Raw genomic sequence first — 13,341 nt, 5'->3', positions numbered from 1 at the left:
GGGGGTGCAATACAGAACGTTTGAAATGTATATATGCAACGTTGAGGGACAATCCTCAGCAGAATCTGCGCAATATTTTAATAAAAAGGGGAGAGCATTTAGATGGAAAGTTAACTGGCATTTTGTCTGTGGTTCTGGATTTTTCTATTGGAAGCAGCTTTTTGAAGTTTTTCTGTTTGTAAAAAAAAAAAGTTGGGGTTCCCTTTGTAAACTTCTTTTTTCCCCTTCCTGTCTTTGCTCCTTTCCTTTCCTGGCTTCTTTCTGCCTTCACAGACTGCATTGGATAAGAATGTCAGTGGCCAGAAACAAATCAAAAAGAAAAAGAGTGAGAGTTCCGAGGGTAAATCACAGGTAACAACACTGTGCTCACGAGGCATTCATTTGGCACATTGCTGACTGGAGTGTACTGGGGGATCCCTGGGCTCTTTGTTTTTAACTTCTCACTGCCCTTCCACCACACCCCTCACCCCCACAATCACAGAAGTAACAGGCACATGTTAGGTGAGCAAATGTCATGTCTGTAACCTGAGGGGGTAACACTTTATACTGAATGTGTATACTAAACTGAAAGGCAATCTAGGATGGGAGTACTTTTCAATGTGCACCTTTTTATATTTTTTTAAAAATTTGCCTAAATCCTTTTGGTTAAAAAAGTCAATCTTGTTACATGGACGGAGATCCTTGTGTAGCATTGTCCTCCCTTTTGGGCTTCTCTGGCGATGATCCATTGTAAATGATGGCAGGGATGGTTGATTGCTGTTCAGCCTTGCCCAATCTGAATAAAAGCAAGCTACTAATTTGGGTATATGCATTTCCTCCATTGAAGGGTTGGTTGCCTAGGGTCAAGCAGCTTTTGGGCTAATCTCCCACTCCCATCCAGTTCTGATAACTGCTTTTGTTTTATTCATTCATCCGATGTCAGCATCACTGGCTAGGCCAGCATTTATTGCCCATCCCTAATTCCCCTTGAGAAGGTGGTGGTGAGCTCCTTCTTGAACCCTGCGGTCCTTGGGGTGCAGGTGCACCCTCAGTGCTGTTGGGAAGGAAGTTCCAGGATTTTAACCCGGCGACAGTGAAGGGACGGCGATACAGTTCCAAGTCAGGATGGTGTGTGGCTTGGAGGTGAACTTGTAGGTGGTGATGTTCCCATGCAACTGCTGCCCTTGCCCTTCTAGGTGGTAGAAGTCATGGGTTTAGAAGTTGCTCTTGAAGGAGCCTTGGTGTATTGCTGCAGTGCACCTTGTATATGGTACACACTGCTGCCACTGTGCATCGGTGGTGAAGGGAGTGAATATTGAAGGTGGTGGGTGGGATGCCAATCAAGCTTTCACCAGAGTAGCCTAGCAGGCAGGAAGGCTATGCTTTAGGATTTCTGTGCTACTGATAAAATGTGCTTAACCTTCCCCTAGTGGTGTTTGTACTGATGGTTTGCATGTGTCTGTGCGCTTGAAACAATTTGGAACATTTAGTTACTAAAATAAGATAACTACGAGAGTTTGGTCCGATTGTAAGAGCCCTGTGTTTGGATTGGCCTTTTTTGTTGCATGGTTTTATATACCTTACAAGGTAATGCAAAATCAACTAAACATGCCAGATTCTACACTTGCATGTGTTTTCTTTAACAAGCAAATAGTTTCAAGCCTCTAATTTCTTTTAAAACTGAATAGCCCTTAAATCTTTTCTCTTCAGATAATTATTCAATTCCCTTTTGAAAGCCACGATTGAGTCTGCCTCCACCACACCCTGACTGCATTCCAGATCCTAACCACTCATTGTGTTTAAAAAAAAATTCATATTGCCTCAGGTTTCCGTGCCAGTCACCTTAAATCAGTGTCCTCTGGTTCTCGACTCTTCCACCAAAGAGAACAGTTTCTCCCCATCTACTCTATCCAGATCCCTCATGATTTTGAACACCTCTGTCAAATCTCCCCTCTGCCTTCCCTGAAGACAACATCCCCAGCTTTGCAAATCTATCCCAGAACCATTCTCGGAAATCTTTTCTACACCCTATCCAGTGCTTTCACATCCTTCCTGATGTATGATGCCCAGCATTGGACGCAGTAATCCAGTTGAAGCCAGACCAGTGTTTTGTAAAAGTTGACTATAACTTTCTCGCTTCTGTATCGACGTCTCTATTTATAGAGCCCAGATTCTGTATTAACCCCTTTTAGAATTGTATCCTTTATTTTATATTGCCTCTCCTTGTTCTTCCTATCAAAATGTATCACTTCACACTTCTCTGCATTAAATTTCAATTGCTACACGAGTGAAGAATGGAGTGAAACAGAGTTGTGTTCTAGCCCCCACTCTGTTTGGCATCTTCTTCTCCATGCTCCTCACCTTTGCCTTCCCTGCAGATATGGAAGGTCAGACGGCAAGCTCTACAATCTATCAAAGCTGAAAGCAAAGACAAGAACACATTGCCTGCTGATCAGAGAACTCCTCTACGCTGATGATGCTGCACTAATCGCTCATACGGAAACTCAGCTACAAAGACTCGTGGGACTGTCTTTCTCATGCCTGTAACTTGTTATCCTTGACTATAAATATCAAGAAAACCGTGGTCATGGGTCAGTGTTGCATCTCTACCCCGATCACATTAAATGGAGGTGGTTAGCAAATGCTGCTACCTTGGGTCCATGAGGACATACAGTCTACCCCTTGATGCAGAGCTTGATACATGCATAGGGAAAGCAGCTAGCACCTTTGGCTGACTCGCGCATAGGATAGCACCAAACTGACCCTTAGGACCAAGCTGATGATTATAAGGCCTGTGTTCTCAGCACTGAAATAAAAGCAAAATACTGCGGTTGCTCCATCAGAAATGCTTCATCCATCAATATTGGCGACCACGCTCTGGAAGTGGTTCAAGAGTTCACCTACCTAGGCTCAATTATCACCAGTAACCTGTCTCTAGATGCAGAAATCAACAAGCGCATGGGAAAGGCTTCCACTGCTATGTCCAGACTGGCCAAGAGAGTGTGGGAAAATGGCGCACTGACACGGAACACAAGTCCGAGTGTATCAAGCCTGTGTCCTCAGTGCCTTGCTCTATGGCAGCGAGGCCTGGACAACGTATGTCAGCCAAGAGCGACGTCTCAATTCATTCCATCTTCGCTGCCTCCGGAGATTATTTGGCATCAGGTGGCAGGACCGTATCTCCAACACAGAAGTCCTCGAGGCGGCCAACATCCCCAGCTTATACACACTACTGAGTCAGCGGTGCTTGAGATGGCTTGGCCATGTGAGCCGCATGGAAGATGGCAGGATCCCCAAAGACACATAGTACAGCGAGCTCGCCACTGGTATCAGACCCACCGGCCGTCCATGTCTCCGCTTTAAAGACGTCTGCAAACGCGACATGAAATCCTGTGACATTGATCACAAGTCGTGGGAGTCAGTTGCCAGCGTTCGCCAGAGCTGGCGGACAGCCATAAAGACAGGGCTAAAGTGTGGCGAGTCGAAGAGACTTAGCAGTTGGCAGGAAAAAAGACAGAGGCGCAAGGGAAGAGCCAACTGCGTAACAGCCCCGACAATCAAATTTTTCTGCAGCACCTGTGGAAGAGCCTGTCACTCTAGAATTGGCCTTTATAGCCAATCCAGGCGATGCTCCACACACCACTGACCACCTCCAGGCGCTTATCCATTGTCTCTCGAGATAAGGAGGCCAAAGAAGAACTGCGGTTGCTGGACATCTGAAATAAACAAAGTGTTGGAAATACTCAGCAGGTCTGGCAGCATTTGTGGAGAGAGAAACAGAGTTAACGTTTCAGGTCTGTGACCCTTCATCAGAACATGGCAAAGGTTAGAAATGTAATAGGCTTTGAGCAAGTGAAAAGGGGAGGGGGGGGGTGAAGAAGACAAAAGGGAAGGTGTGTGATAGGGCAGAGGACAGGAGAGATTAAATGACCAAGATATCTTGGAACAAAAGTAAAGGGCGTGCTAATAGCTGTATGAAAAGACAAAGCATTAGTCCAGAGATGGCAGAATGGCATGTGGTTTAAAAATAAAATAAAATTTCTGTTCTTGGCCTGCTACAGTGTTCCAGTGAACCTCAATGCTAGCTCGAGGAACAGCACATCATCTTACGATTAGGCACGCTACAGCCTTCTGGGCTCAACATTGAGTTCATCAGTTTCAGAGCATGACTGTCTTTTTTATTTTATTCTATTTCATTTTATTTTAGCCATGTGCCTGTTGTAAACTTGTTTGTCAGGTTTTTGCTTTTGGACAGAGCTGTTCATTATTTTGTCATTAACACTCTCTTTTCATACACCTGTTAGCATTCCCCTTGCCTTTGTTCCGTGACATCTTGGTCATTTAAACTCTCCTGCCCTCTGCACTATTACACACCTTCCCTTTTGTCGTCTTCCCCTCTCCCCCTTTTTTCACTTGTTCCAAGTTTGTTACATTTCTAACCGTTGAAAGGTCACAGACCTGAAAGGTTAATTTCTCCAGACGCTGCCAGACCTGCTGAGCATTTCCAGCACTTTGTTTTTATTTCTGTGTTCTCAGCACCTTGTGTATGGCTGTGAAACATTGGGCGACTTACAGGAAAAGAAACTCAATAATTTCTATCTTCGCATTATGGGTATGTCCGAGCAGGACAAAATCACAATCACAAATGTTGCCTCACAGCTCCAGCGACCCAGGTTCGGTTCTGGGTACTGCCTGTGCGGAGTTTGCAAGTTCTCCCCGTGACTGCGTGGGTTTCCGCCAGGTGCTCCGGTTTCCTCCCACAGCCAAAGACTTGCAGGTTGATAGGTAAATTGGCCATTGTAAATTGCCCCTAGTATAGGTAGGTGGTAGGAGAATTGAGGGAAGGTGGGGATGTGATAGGGAATACGGAATTAATGTAGGATTAGTATAAATGGGTGCTTGATGGTCGGCACAGACTCGGTGGGCCGAAGGGCCTGTTTCAGTGTTGTATTTCTCTGTGACTCTATGGCAGTTCTTTCAAAGGCAGAGCTCCCAAGAGTGTTGGCATTAATCAAATTGAGGCAGCTTTGGTGGATGGGACACGTCCGAAGCATGGAAGATGGTCGAGTACCCAAGGACCTTCTGTATAGTGAGGTAGCTGAGGCCAGAAGTCCAGTAGGGCACCAAAGCTCCACTTCAAGGATGCTTGCAAGCATGACTTTGAAGGCCCTAGATGTCGATCATCACACCTGGGAGTCATTAGCTGGCGAAAGAGGGGGACATATCCTGTGGGCTGGTGTGCACTACCACAATGACCAGTGGCGACAACAGCTTAGCAACAGGCGCCAACAACAACTCAGCGTCACTTGGCAGTTTCATGTGCGGCACTTGTGGCAGGGTCTGCCTCAAGGATTGGCCTTCACAGCCATCAGCAAAGGTGCACCAAGAGAAGACACCCCATCTAAATGGATGTTGCAGGTTCCGGGATTTAGATGTTTCAGAAAGAACAGAGAAGAGGGTAAAAGAGGGGGGGGTGTGGCATTGTTAATCAAGGAAAGTATTACAGCGGCAGAAAGGACGTTTGAGGACTCGTCTACTGAGGTAGTATGGGCCGAGGTTAGAAACAGGAGAGGAGAGGTCACCCTGTTGGGAGTTTTCTATAGACCTCCGAATAGTTCCAGAGATGTAGAGGAAAGGATAGCGAAGATGATTCTCGACAGGAGCGAGAGTAACAGGGTAGTGGTTATGGGGGACTTTAACTTTCCAAATATTGACTGGAAATACTATAGTTCGAGTACTTTAGATGGGTCTGTTTTTGTCCAGTGTGTGCAGGAGGGTTTTCTGACACAGTATGTGGACAGGCCAACCAGGGGCGATGCCACATTGGATTTGGTACTGGGTAATGAACCCGGCCAGGTGTTCGATTTAGATGTAGGTGAGCACTTTGGCGATAGTGATCACAATTCGGTTAGGTTTACCTTAGCGACGGGCAGGGACAGGTATATACCGCAGGGCAAGAATTATAGCTGGGGGAAAGGAAATTATGACGCGATTAGGCAAGATTTAGGATGTGTAGGATGGGGAAGGAAACTGCAGGGGATGGGCACAAACGAAATGTGGAGCTTATTCAAGGAGCAGCTAATGCGTGTCCTTGATAAGTATGTACCTGTCAGGCAGGGAGGAAGTTGTCGAGCGAGGGAGCCGTGATTTACTCAAGAAGTTGAAGCGCTTGTCAAGAGGAAGAGGGCGGCTTATGTTAGGATGAGACGTGAAGGCTCAGTTAGGGCGCTTGAGAGTTACAAGCTAGCCAGGAAGGATCTAAAGGGAGGGCTAAGAAGAGCAAGGAGAGGACACGAGAAGTCATTGGCGGATAGGATCAAAGAAAACCCAAAGGCTTTCTATAGGTATATCAGGAATAAACGAATGATAAGAGTTAGAACAGGGCCAATCAAGGATAGTAGTGGAAAGTTGTGTGCGGAATCAGAGGAGATAGGGGAAGCGTTAAATGAATATTTTTCGTCAGTATTTACAGTAGAGAAAGAAAATGTTGTCGAGGAGAATACTGAGATACAGACTACTAGGCTAGATGGGATTGAGGTTCACAAGGAGGAGGTGTTAGCAATTTTGGAAAGAGTGAAAATAGATAAGTCCCCTGGGCCAGATGGGATTTATCCTAGGATTCTCTGGGAAGCCAGGGAGGAGATTGCAGAGCCGTTGTTGTTGATCTTCAAGTCGTCATTGTCGACAGGAGTAGTGCCGGAGGACTGGAGGATAGCAAATGTTGTCCCCTTGTTCAAGAAGGGGAGTAGAGACAGCCCTGGTAATTATAGACCTGTGAGCCTTACTTCGGTTGTGGGTAAAATGTTGGAAAAGGTTATAAGAGACAGGATTTATAATCATCTTGAAAAGAATAAGTTCATTTGCGATAGTCAGCACTGTTTTGTGAAAGGTAGGTCGTGCCTCACAAACCTTATTGAGTTTTTCGAGAAGGTGACCAAACAGGTGGATGAGGGTAAAGCCGTGGATGTGGTGTATATGGATTTCAGTAAGGCGTTTGATAAGGTTCCCCACGGTAGGCTATTGCAGAAAATACGGAAGTATGGGGTTGAAGGTGATTTAGAGCTTTGGATCAGAAATTGGCTAGCTGAAAGAAGACAGAGGGTGGTGGTTGATGGCAAATGTTCATCCTGGAGTTTAGTTACTAGTGGTGTACCGCAAGGTTCTGTTTTGGGGCCACTGCTGTTTGTCATTTTTATAAACGACCTGGATGAGGGTGTAGAAGGGTGGGTTAGTAAATTTGCGGATGACACGAAGGTCGGTGGAGTTGTGGATAGTGTCGAAGGGTGTTGTAGGGTACAGAGGGACATAGATAGGCTGCAGAGCTGGGCTGAGAGATGGCAAATGGAGTTTAATGCGGAGAAGTGTGAGGTGATTCACTTTGGAAGGAGTAACAGCAATGCAGAGTACTGGGCTAATGGGAAGATTCTTGGTAGTGTAGATGAGCAGAGAGATCTTGGTATCCAGGTACATAAATCCCTGAAAGTTGCTACCCAGGTTAATAGGGCTGTTAAGAAGGCATATGGTGTGTTAGCCTTTATTAGTAGGGGGATCGAGTTTCAGAGCCACGGGGTCATGATGCAGCTGTACAAAACTCTGGTGAGGCCGCACCTGGAGTATTGCGTGCAGTTCTGGTCACCGCATTATAGGAAGGATGTCGAAGCTTTGGAAAGGGTGCAGAGGAGATTTACTAGGATGTTGCCTGGTATGGAAGGAAGGTCTTACGAGGAAAGGCTGAGGGACTTGGGGTTGTTTTCGTTAGAGAGAAGGAGGAGGAGAGGTGACTTAATAGAGACATACAAGATAATCAGAGGGTTAGATAGGATGGATAGTGAGAGTCTTTTTCCTCGGATGAGGATGGCAAACACGAGGGGACATAGCTTTAAGTTGAGGGGTGAAAGATATAGGACAGATGTCAGAGGTAGTTTCTTTACGCAGAGAGTAGTAGGGGCGTGGAACGCCCTGCCTGCAACAGTAGTAGACTCGCCAACTTTAAGGGCATTTAAGTGGTCATTGGATAGACATATGGATGAAAATGGAATAGTGTAGGTCAGATGATCGGCGCAACATCGAGGGCCGAAGGGCCTGTACTGCGCTGTAATATTCTAATTCTAATTCTAATTAAATGGATTGTTTGCTGCGTGTCCATCATCTTTCGACAATGGAAGGATGCCAACCAACATGTCTGCCCATTCCACCAGCCTGTCTGTGTCCTCTTGAAGTCAATCACTATCCTCCTCACAGTTCACAGTACTTCCAAGTTTTGTCATTTGCAAGTTTTGAAATTGTGCCCTGCACATTCAAGTCTAGGTCATTAAGATAGATCAAGAAAAGCAGTAGTCCTTATACCCCTTAGGATCCCCACTATATACCATCCTCCAGTCCAAAAAATAACCGTTCACCACTACTGCCTGTTTTCTGTCACTTATCCAACTTGGTGTCCATGCTGCCACTGTCCCTTTTATTCCATAAACTCTAACTTTTCTGACAAGCTTGTTTTGTGGCACTTTATCAAATGCCTTTTGGAAATCTATGAACACCACATCAACCACATTAATCTCATTAATCTCATCAACCCTGTTAGCTCATCAAAAAACTCAAATTAGTTAAATGCGATTTGCCCACAACAAATCCATGCTAGCTTTCCTTAATTAATGCCCATTTATCCAAGTGAACAAGGGTGTAACATTTGCAATTCTCCAGTCCTCTGGCACCACCCTGTATCTAAGGAGGATAAGAAGTTTATGGCCAGTTCCCATGTAATTTTCTCCCTCACTTCCCTTAGTATCCTCCTTTATGTTTCAGGTGTAACTTTTTTCAATACTGATTTAGACTGACTTAGAACTTTTACTTAAGAGTATAGTTGGGAGGAAGAGAAAGAAACTTGACACCTATCACAGAGGTGATCAACCCCTCCAAATTCCAATGGCTTGGTGGGTAATTGCAATACCCAGATTCGTTCCTTGACCTGTCCTGAATTAGATTGTTAACTAGGGCAGTAGGTGTGCTTCAGTTAGTCCCAGGCACCAAAGCTAAGGAAGATTTAAAAAATCAGCCCCTGGTCCTGATTCATTGACCTCTGCTGGCAAGTTTATTTGAGTGAATATTGAGTGGTGAGAGGATTGAACTTGGCTGTGTCTGTGAAACAGTATTCCTGGGTCTTCAGTAGAGAAGTGGAGAAAGTGTAGTGAGGAGGGTATTGACTATGAATTTAACCAGGGGTGGGTATCAGTTGTAGTTACAAACGTTGAGTTTCATCGTTGCCATTTGGGGTAGTGGTAATTGTGTTGTCTTTGTGCTCCTTAACAGCCCATTTTGGAGGAAGATAACAAGAGGCAAAGTAAAAAAGGCAATAAGAATGATCAAGGAAAAACCAAAGAACAGAAGGTACAGTTCTCTTATATGTCTAGTGGCATGCCTGATTTAGAACCATGGTTGCTAAGTTATTCAACACTGACAAATGAAAAGTTACCATTACCTTCCCTGTGTGCTGATGGTAAGATAGTGAAGATGGTTATGAACAGCATGAGTGAGGTGATGCAGCAGATCTCCATACTAATGTCCATTGTGTCACTGAAAGGCTGAAATAGTCACTTCTCTTGTGTTGCCAATCTCAATTGGGCATTTAGTGCACCCAACTCCTTAAGGGGGGAAAATTGTCCTATTTTATTTCGTCAGATGGCCTTAGAATCTTGAGTAGCCCACTGTGACTCTCACCTCTTCTAAAGGTATTGATTCCTTGCTCCTCAATCCAACATTTATAAAACCTTCCAATCCATTTTATGATTTTTGACCATTTCTTTTTTCTTTATGAAGAAGATTTGGATGTGAGTTATGTTTGTGGTGTACTGTCAAACTGTAATGTTACACAGATGTAAAGAAATAAAGGCTGATGCCACTTACACAAAAGGTTTAGTTCTGAATGGCCTAGGTATTGAAAATCTCGATTAAAGGCTAATGAACCAGTTGTGAAATGCTACAGTTCCTGGTCTATTTCAGACTGGGTGAATTTTCTCATCACGGGCATCCAATTCATTGTGAATAGCAGGAAATATTTTCCTCATGGAGTATGGTGTTTTATAGGTAATTGACACTAACCCTTTGGAAGTAGGGCAGGGGATCCCTGGGAGGAAAGCTGGCCAGTTTTATTGATAGGGCTACTGGTGAATCAGAGTATGGGGAAATCAAAGGGAGAACCAAAATAAAAACTGAAATGCTGGAAATATTCAGGTCATGCAGTCTCTGTGGAGAGTGAGACTGAGTTAATGCTTCAGGTCAATGACCTTTTGTCAAACTTGGAAAAAAGTTGGAGACCTGTTTCATAGCTAACTTTTTACGTTTCTGACGAAAGATCATCAATCTGAAACATTTACGCAGTTTCTCTTTCCACAGATGCTGCCTGACCTGAGTGTTTTCTGTTTTAATTTCAAATTTCCATCGTCTACAGTATTTTGCTTTGGTCAAAGGAATAATCTACTGGATAGAAACACTGAGAAAGAGCAAAGGGGCAACTGGGTGATTAGCCATCTAAGTATGGAGAGAAAATCTAGCTTCGTGAGGGGAAGTCACGACCTCATACCAGAGCTGGGCAGAATCTGAAGGCTCATTGGGAAACATTAGGTGATTCAACTAATAGGAATAGTGGGGGTGATGTTCTGGAGCAGCGAATTATAATTAATTGAATTAAGATGAGATTTGGTTACAGCTGTTGCCCAGTATGTTCATTTGCTGTCTAAAACAAAACAGCTTAAACTATTCATATCTGGCCCATGTCACTTGAGTGTTTCAACCTGCCTTTGGAAAAAATTGGAGATGTATGAAAAATGCAGCATCTAGTTCAGACCAGAAGGATCCCATTGTTAACCCCTGGGTTATGCTGTTGTATAATTAGAAATTGGTCAATGAAGATACATTCCTGACCATTGCACCGTTTATGGAAGTGACCAGCATCATTGTATCCAAGAGAACATTGAAGCCACAGCTGAAACTTATAACGCCTTCTTTGGGGCTCATTCATCCTGTTTACATTCAGCTATTTAATAGTTGGCAGCAATTTTGTTGCTCATCATTTTCTTTAGGCTCTGTAGTGATTCTCTGACACTTCTAAAGAGGGTTGTCTGCTAATAGTGAAATGCTCCCAGGGATCCCCTATCCTGACTTCCAAAACCTCGTGCCAATTACCCAGGAAGAAACTATACTACAATTGCAGAAAATAGTTTTTGTTACTGTAATTTGTACACAAATAACTTTCAGTCGGCAAATAGAGAAAAAATAGCATGGGATTATATCTCTTGCCCCAGCCCCGCTTTACTTGCTTAAAACATTTTACATTTCAGTTCTGATGAAGGGTCACTGACCTGAAACGTTAACTCTGCTTCTCTTTCCACAGATGCTGTTTAACTTGCTGAGTATTTCCAGCATTTCTGGTTTTTATTTTGAGATACCAGACCCTTGGTATGCAGATGCTTGGCTCTAGGTGGATTCACACACTTTTTTATTGTAATTCGCAAATGTTCCAACTTTTTTTTTAATGAGTATCAGGGAAGTTCCAGAATTGGGCAATATCCTCATTTGTTGACTGATCTTTTGACTGCATTTAACTGGGAGGAAATAACCCAGCTTCTCTTCTAATATAATCATCTGGACTCTAGCCAAATAAATGTGCAAATTAGAGAAATTTAGTTGGGTCTCAATGCTTTCCACCACAGGTAGAATCTGAAGATGACGAAGAGAAGTCAAGCAAGAAGAGCAAAAAGATGGAGAAATCAAAAGCAAAGCAAAAGGTAGACAAATAAGGCTGATAGTATGGAAACTTAATGTTCAACTTTCGGGTAAACTCCCCACATAATTAACAAGTCTGATTTTACGTAGGAACAGGAGTAAGCACTTCAGACCCTTAAGCCTATTCCATTATTCAGTTAGATTATGGCTGATCAAGGGACTTGTGAAAATGAGGAACTGAAAGAAATTAGTATTGATAAAGAGGCAGTACGTGAAAAACTAACTGGATTGAGGGTTGATTAAATCCCCTGGACCAGATGAGCTACATCCAAGAGTGTTGAAGGAGGTGGGTGCATTGGTGGTTCTTTCAAAATTCTGTAGATTCTGGAAAGGTTCCTGCAGACTGGAAAGTAGCAAATGTGACCCCACTATTTAAGGAAGGACGGGGAGAAAAAACGGGAGAATACAGACCTGTTAGTTTGATGTCTGTAGTCGGGAAAATGTTAGAATCCATTATAAAGGATGTGATAACCAGACACTTAGAAAATAATGATAAGATTGGGCAGAGTCGACATGGATTTATGAAAGGGAAATCATGTTTGACAAACCTGTTGGAGTATTTTGAGGATGTTACTTGTAGTATAGTGTCATGCAGACCCCCACCTGCCAAGAATAAGGCACATTTTGTCATATGAACATTGATTTTAAACTGTTGCTGGAGTGAAGAAATGACTTGTTTGAAGATCAACTGACACTGGGCTGGAAGGACATTTGCATACTAAGACTGTGCTTGTGGAGACAAAGGACTATTCCCTCCTCCAATTAACCCAAATGGATTTTGATCACCAGACATTGAAGGTGTAAGGAAGCGCATTCCAGGGCTTGCGAAGACAATACAATCCACAAATGCAGCAGTGGGTAAGCCAGTTAGTCACATGAATGACCTGCTGGCCAACTTGGGTTTTTATTTGTGCCACACAGAAAAGAATACAGAAAAAAGTTTTTCAACTGAAGCTGGAACAAGCAAGCCTCTCTCCTGACTGTCTCTCTCGCCTTCTCCCAAGACACTGGACCCGCATAAGATACGTACACCTCAAGAGAGAAAAGACTTCGACATCGAAACAAGTTGAAGCATGAACTGGGCCCCAACGAATAGCCAGTTCTGGAGCAGAAGTCTTCGGTGCTATTGCCAGAATGTTGTCAGCGCCCCATAGCCTTTGCAGTATCCAGTGCCTTCAGCCGTTTCTTGATATCTGGTGGTGTGAATCAAATTGGCTGAAGACTGGCATCTGTGATGCTGGGGACCTCAGGAGGAGGCCGAGATGGATCATCTACTCGGCACTTCTGGCTGAAGGTGGTTGCAAATGCTTCAGCCTTGTCTTTTGCACTGATGTGCTGGGCTCCCTCATCAGTGAGGATGGGGATATTTGTGGAGCCTCCTTCTCCTGTTAGTTGCTTAATTGTCCACCACTATTCGCAACTGGATGTGGCAGAACTACAGAGCTTAGATCTGATCCGTTGGTTCTGGGATCGCTTAGCTCTAGCGCGTGCTGCTTCTGCTGTTTGGTTTGCATGAAGCTTCACCAGGTTGCCACCTCATTTTTAGGTATGCTTGGTGCTGCTTGTGGCATGCCGTCCTGTACT

At 44.1% G+C, this 13,341-nt stretch overlaps 1 protein-coding gene across 2 annotated transcripts in view; it reads left to right on the top strand.

Annotated features, from left to right (window-relative positions):
• Positions 1-13,341, top strand: part of abcf1 (ATP-binding cassette, sub-family F (GCN20), member 1) — an 83,458-nt gene that overhangs the window by 22,624 nt on the left and 47,493 nt on the right. The window contains exons 7-9 of one of the 2 annotated variants that reach the window (XM_068009652.1): positions 274-351; positions 9,286-9,363; positions 11,685-11,759. In XM_068009652.1, the coding sequence (XP_067865753.1) occupies positions 274-351; positions 9,286-9,363; positions 11,685-11,759 (231 nt within the window). The remainder of the gene's footprint in view (positions 1-273; positions 352-9,285; positions 9,364-11,684; positions 11,760-13,341) is intronic. The other variant, XM_068009653.1, reaches the window with a different exon arrangement.

The sequence above is a fragment of the Heterodontus francisci genome, chromosome 29 (assembly GCF_036365525.1).
Source record: "Heterodontus francisci isolate sHetFra1 chromosome 29, sHetFra1.hap1, whole genome shotgun sequence".
In the NCBI taxonomy this organism is placed as follows: domain Eukaryota; kingdom Metazoa; phylum Chordata; class Chondrichthyes; order Heterodontiformes; family Heterodontidae; genus Heterodontus; species Heterodontus francisci.
Note: the sequence above shows the minus strand (reverse complement) of the source record. Positions and strands in the feature narration are given on the sequence as shown.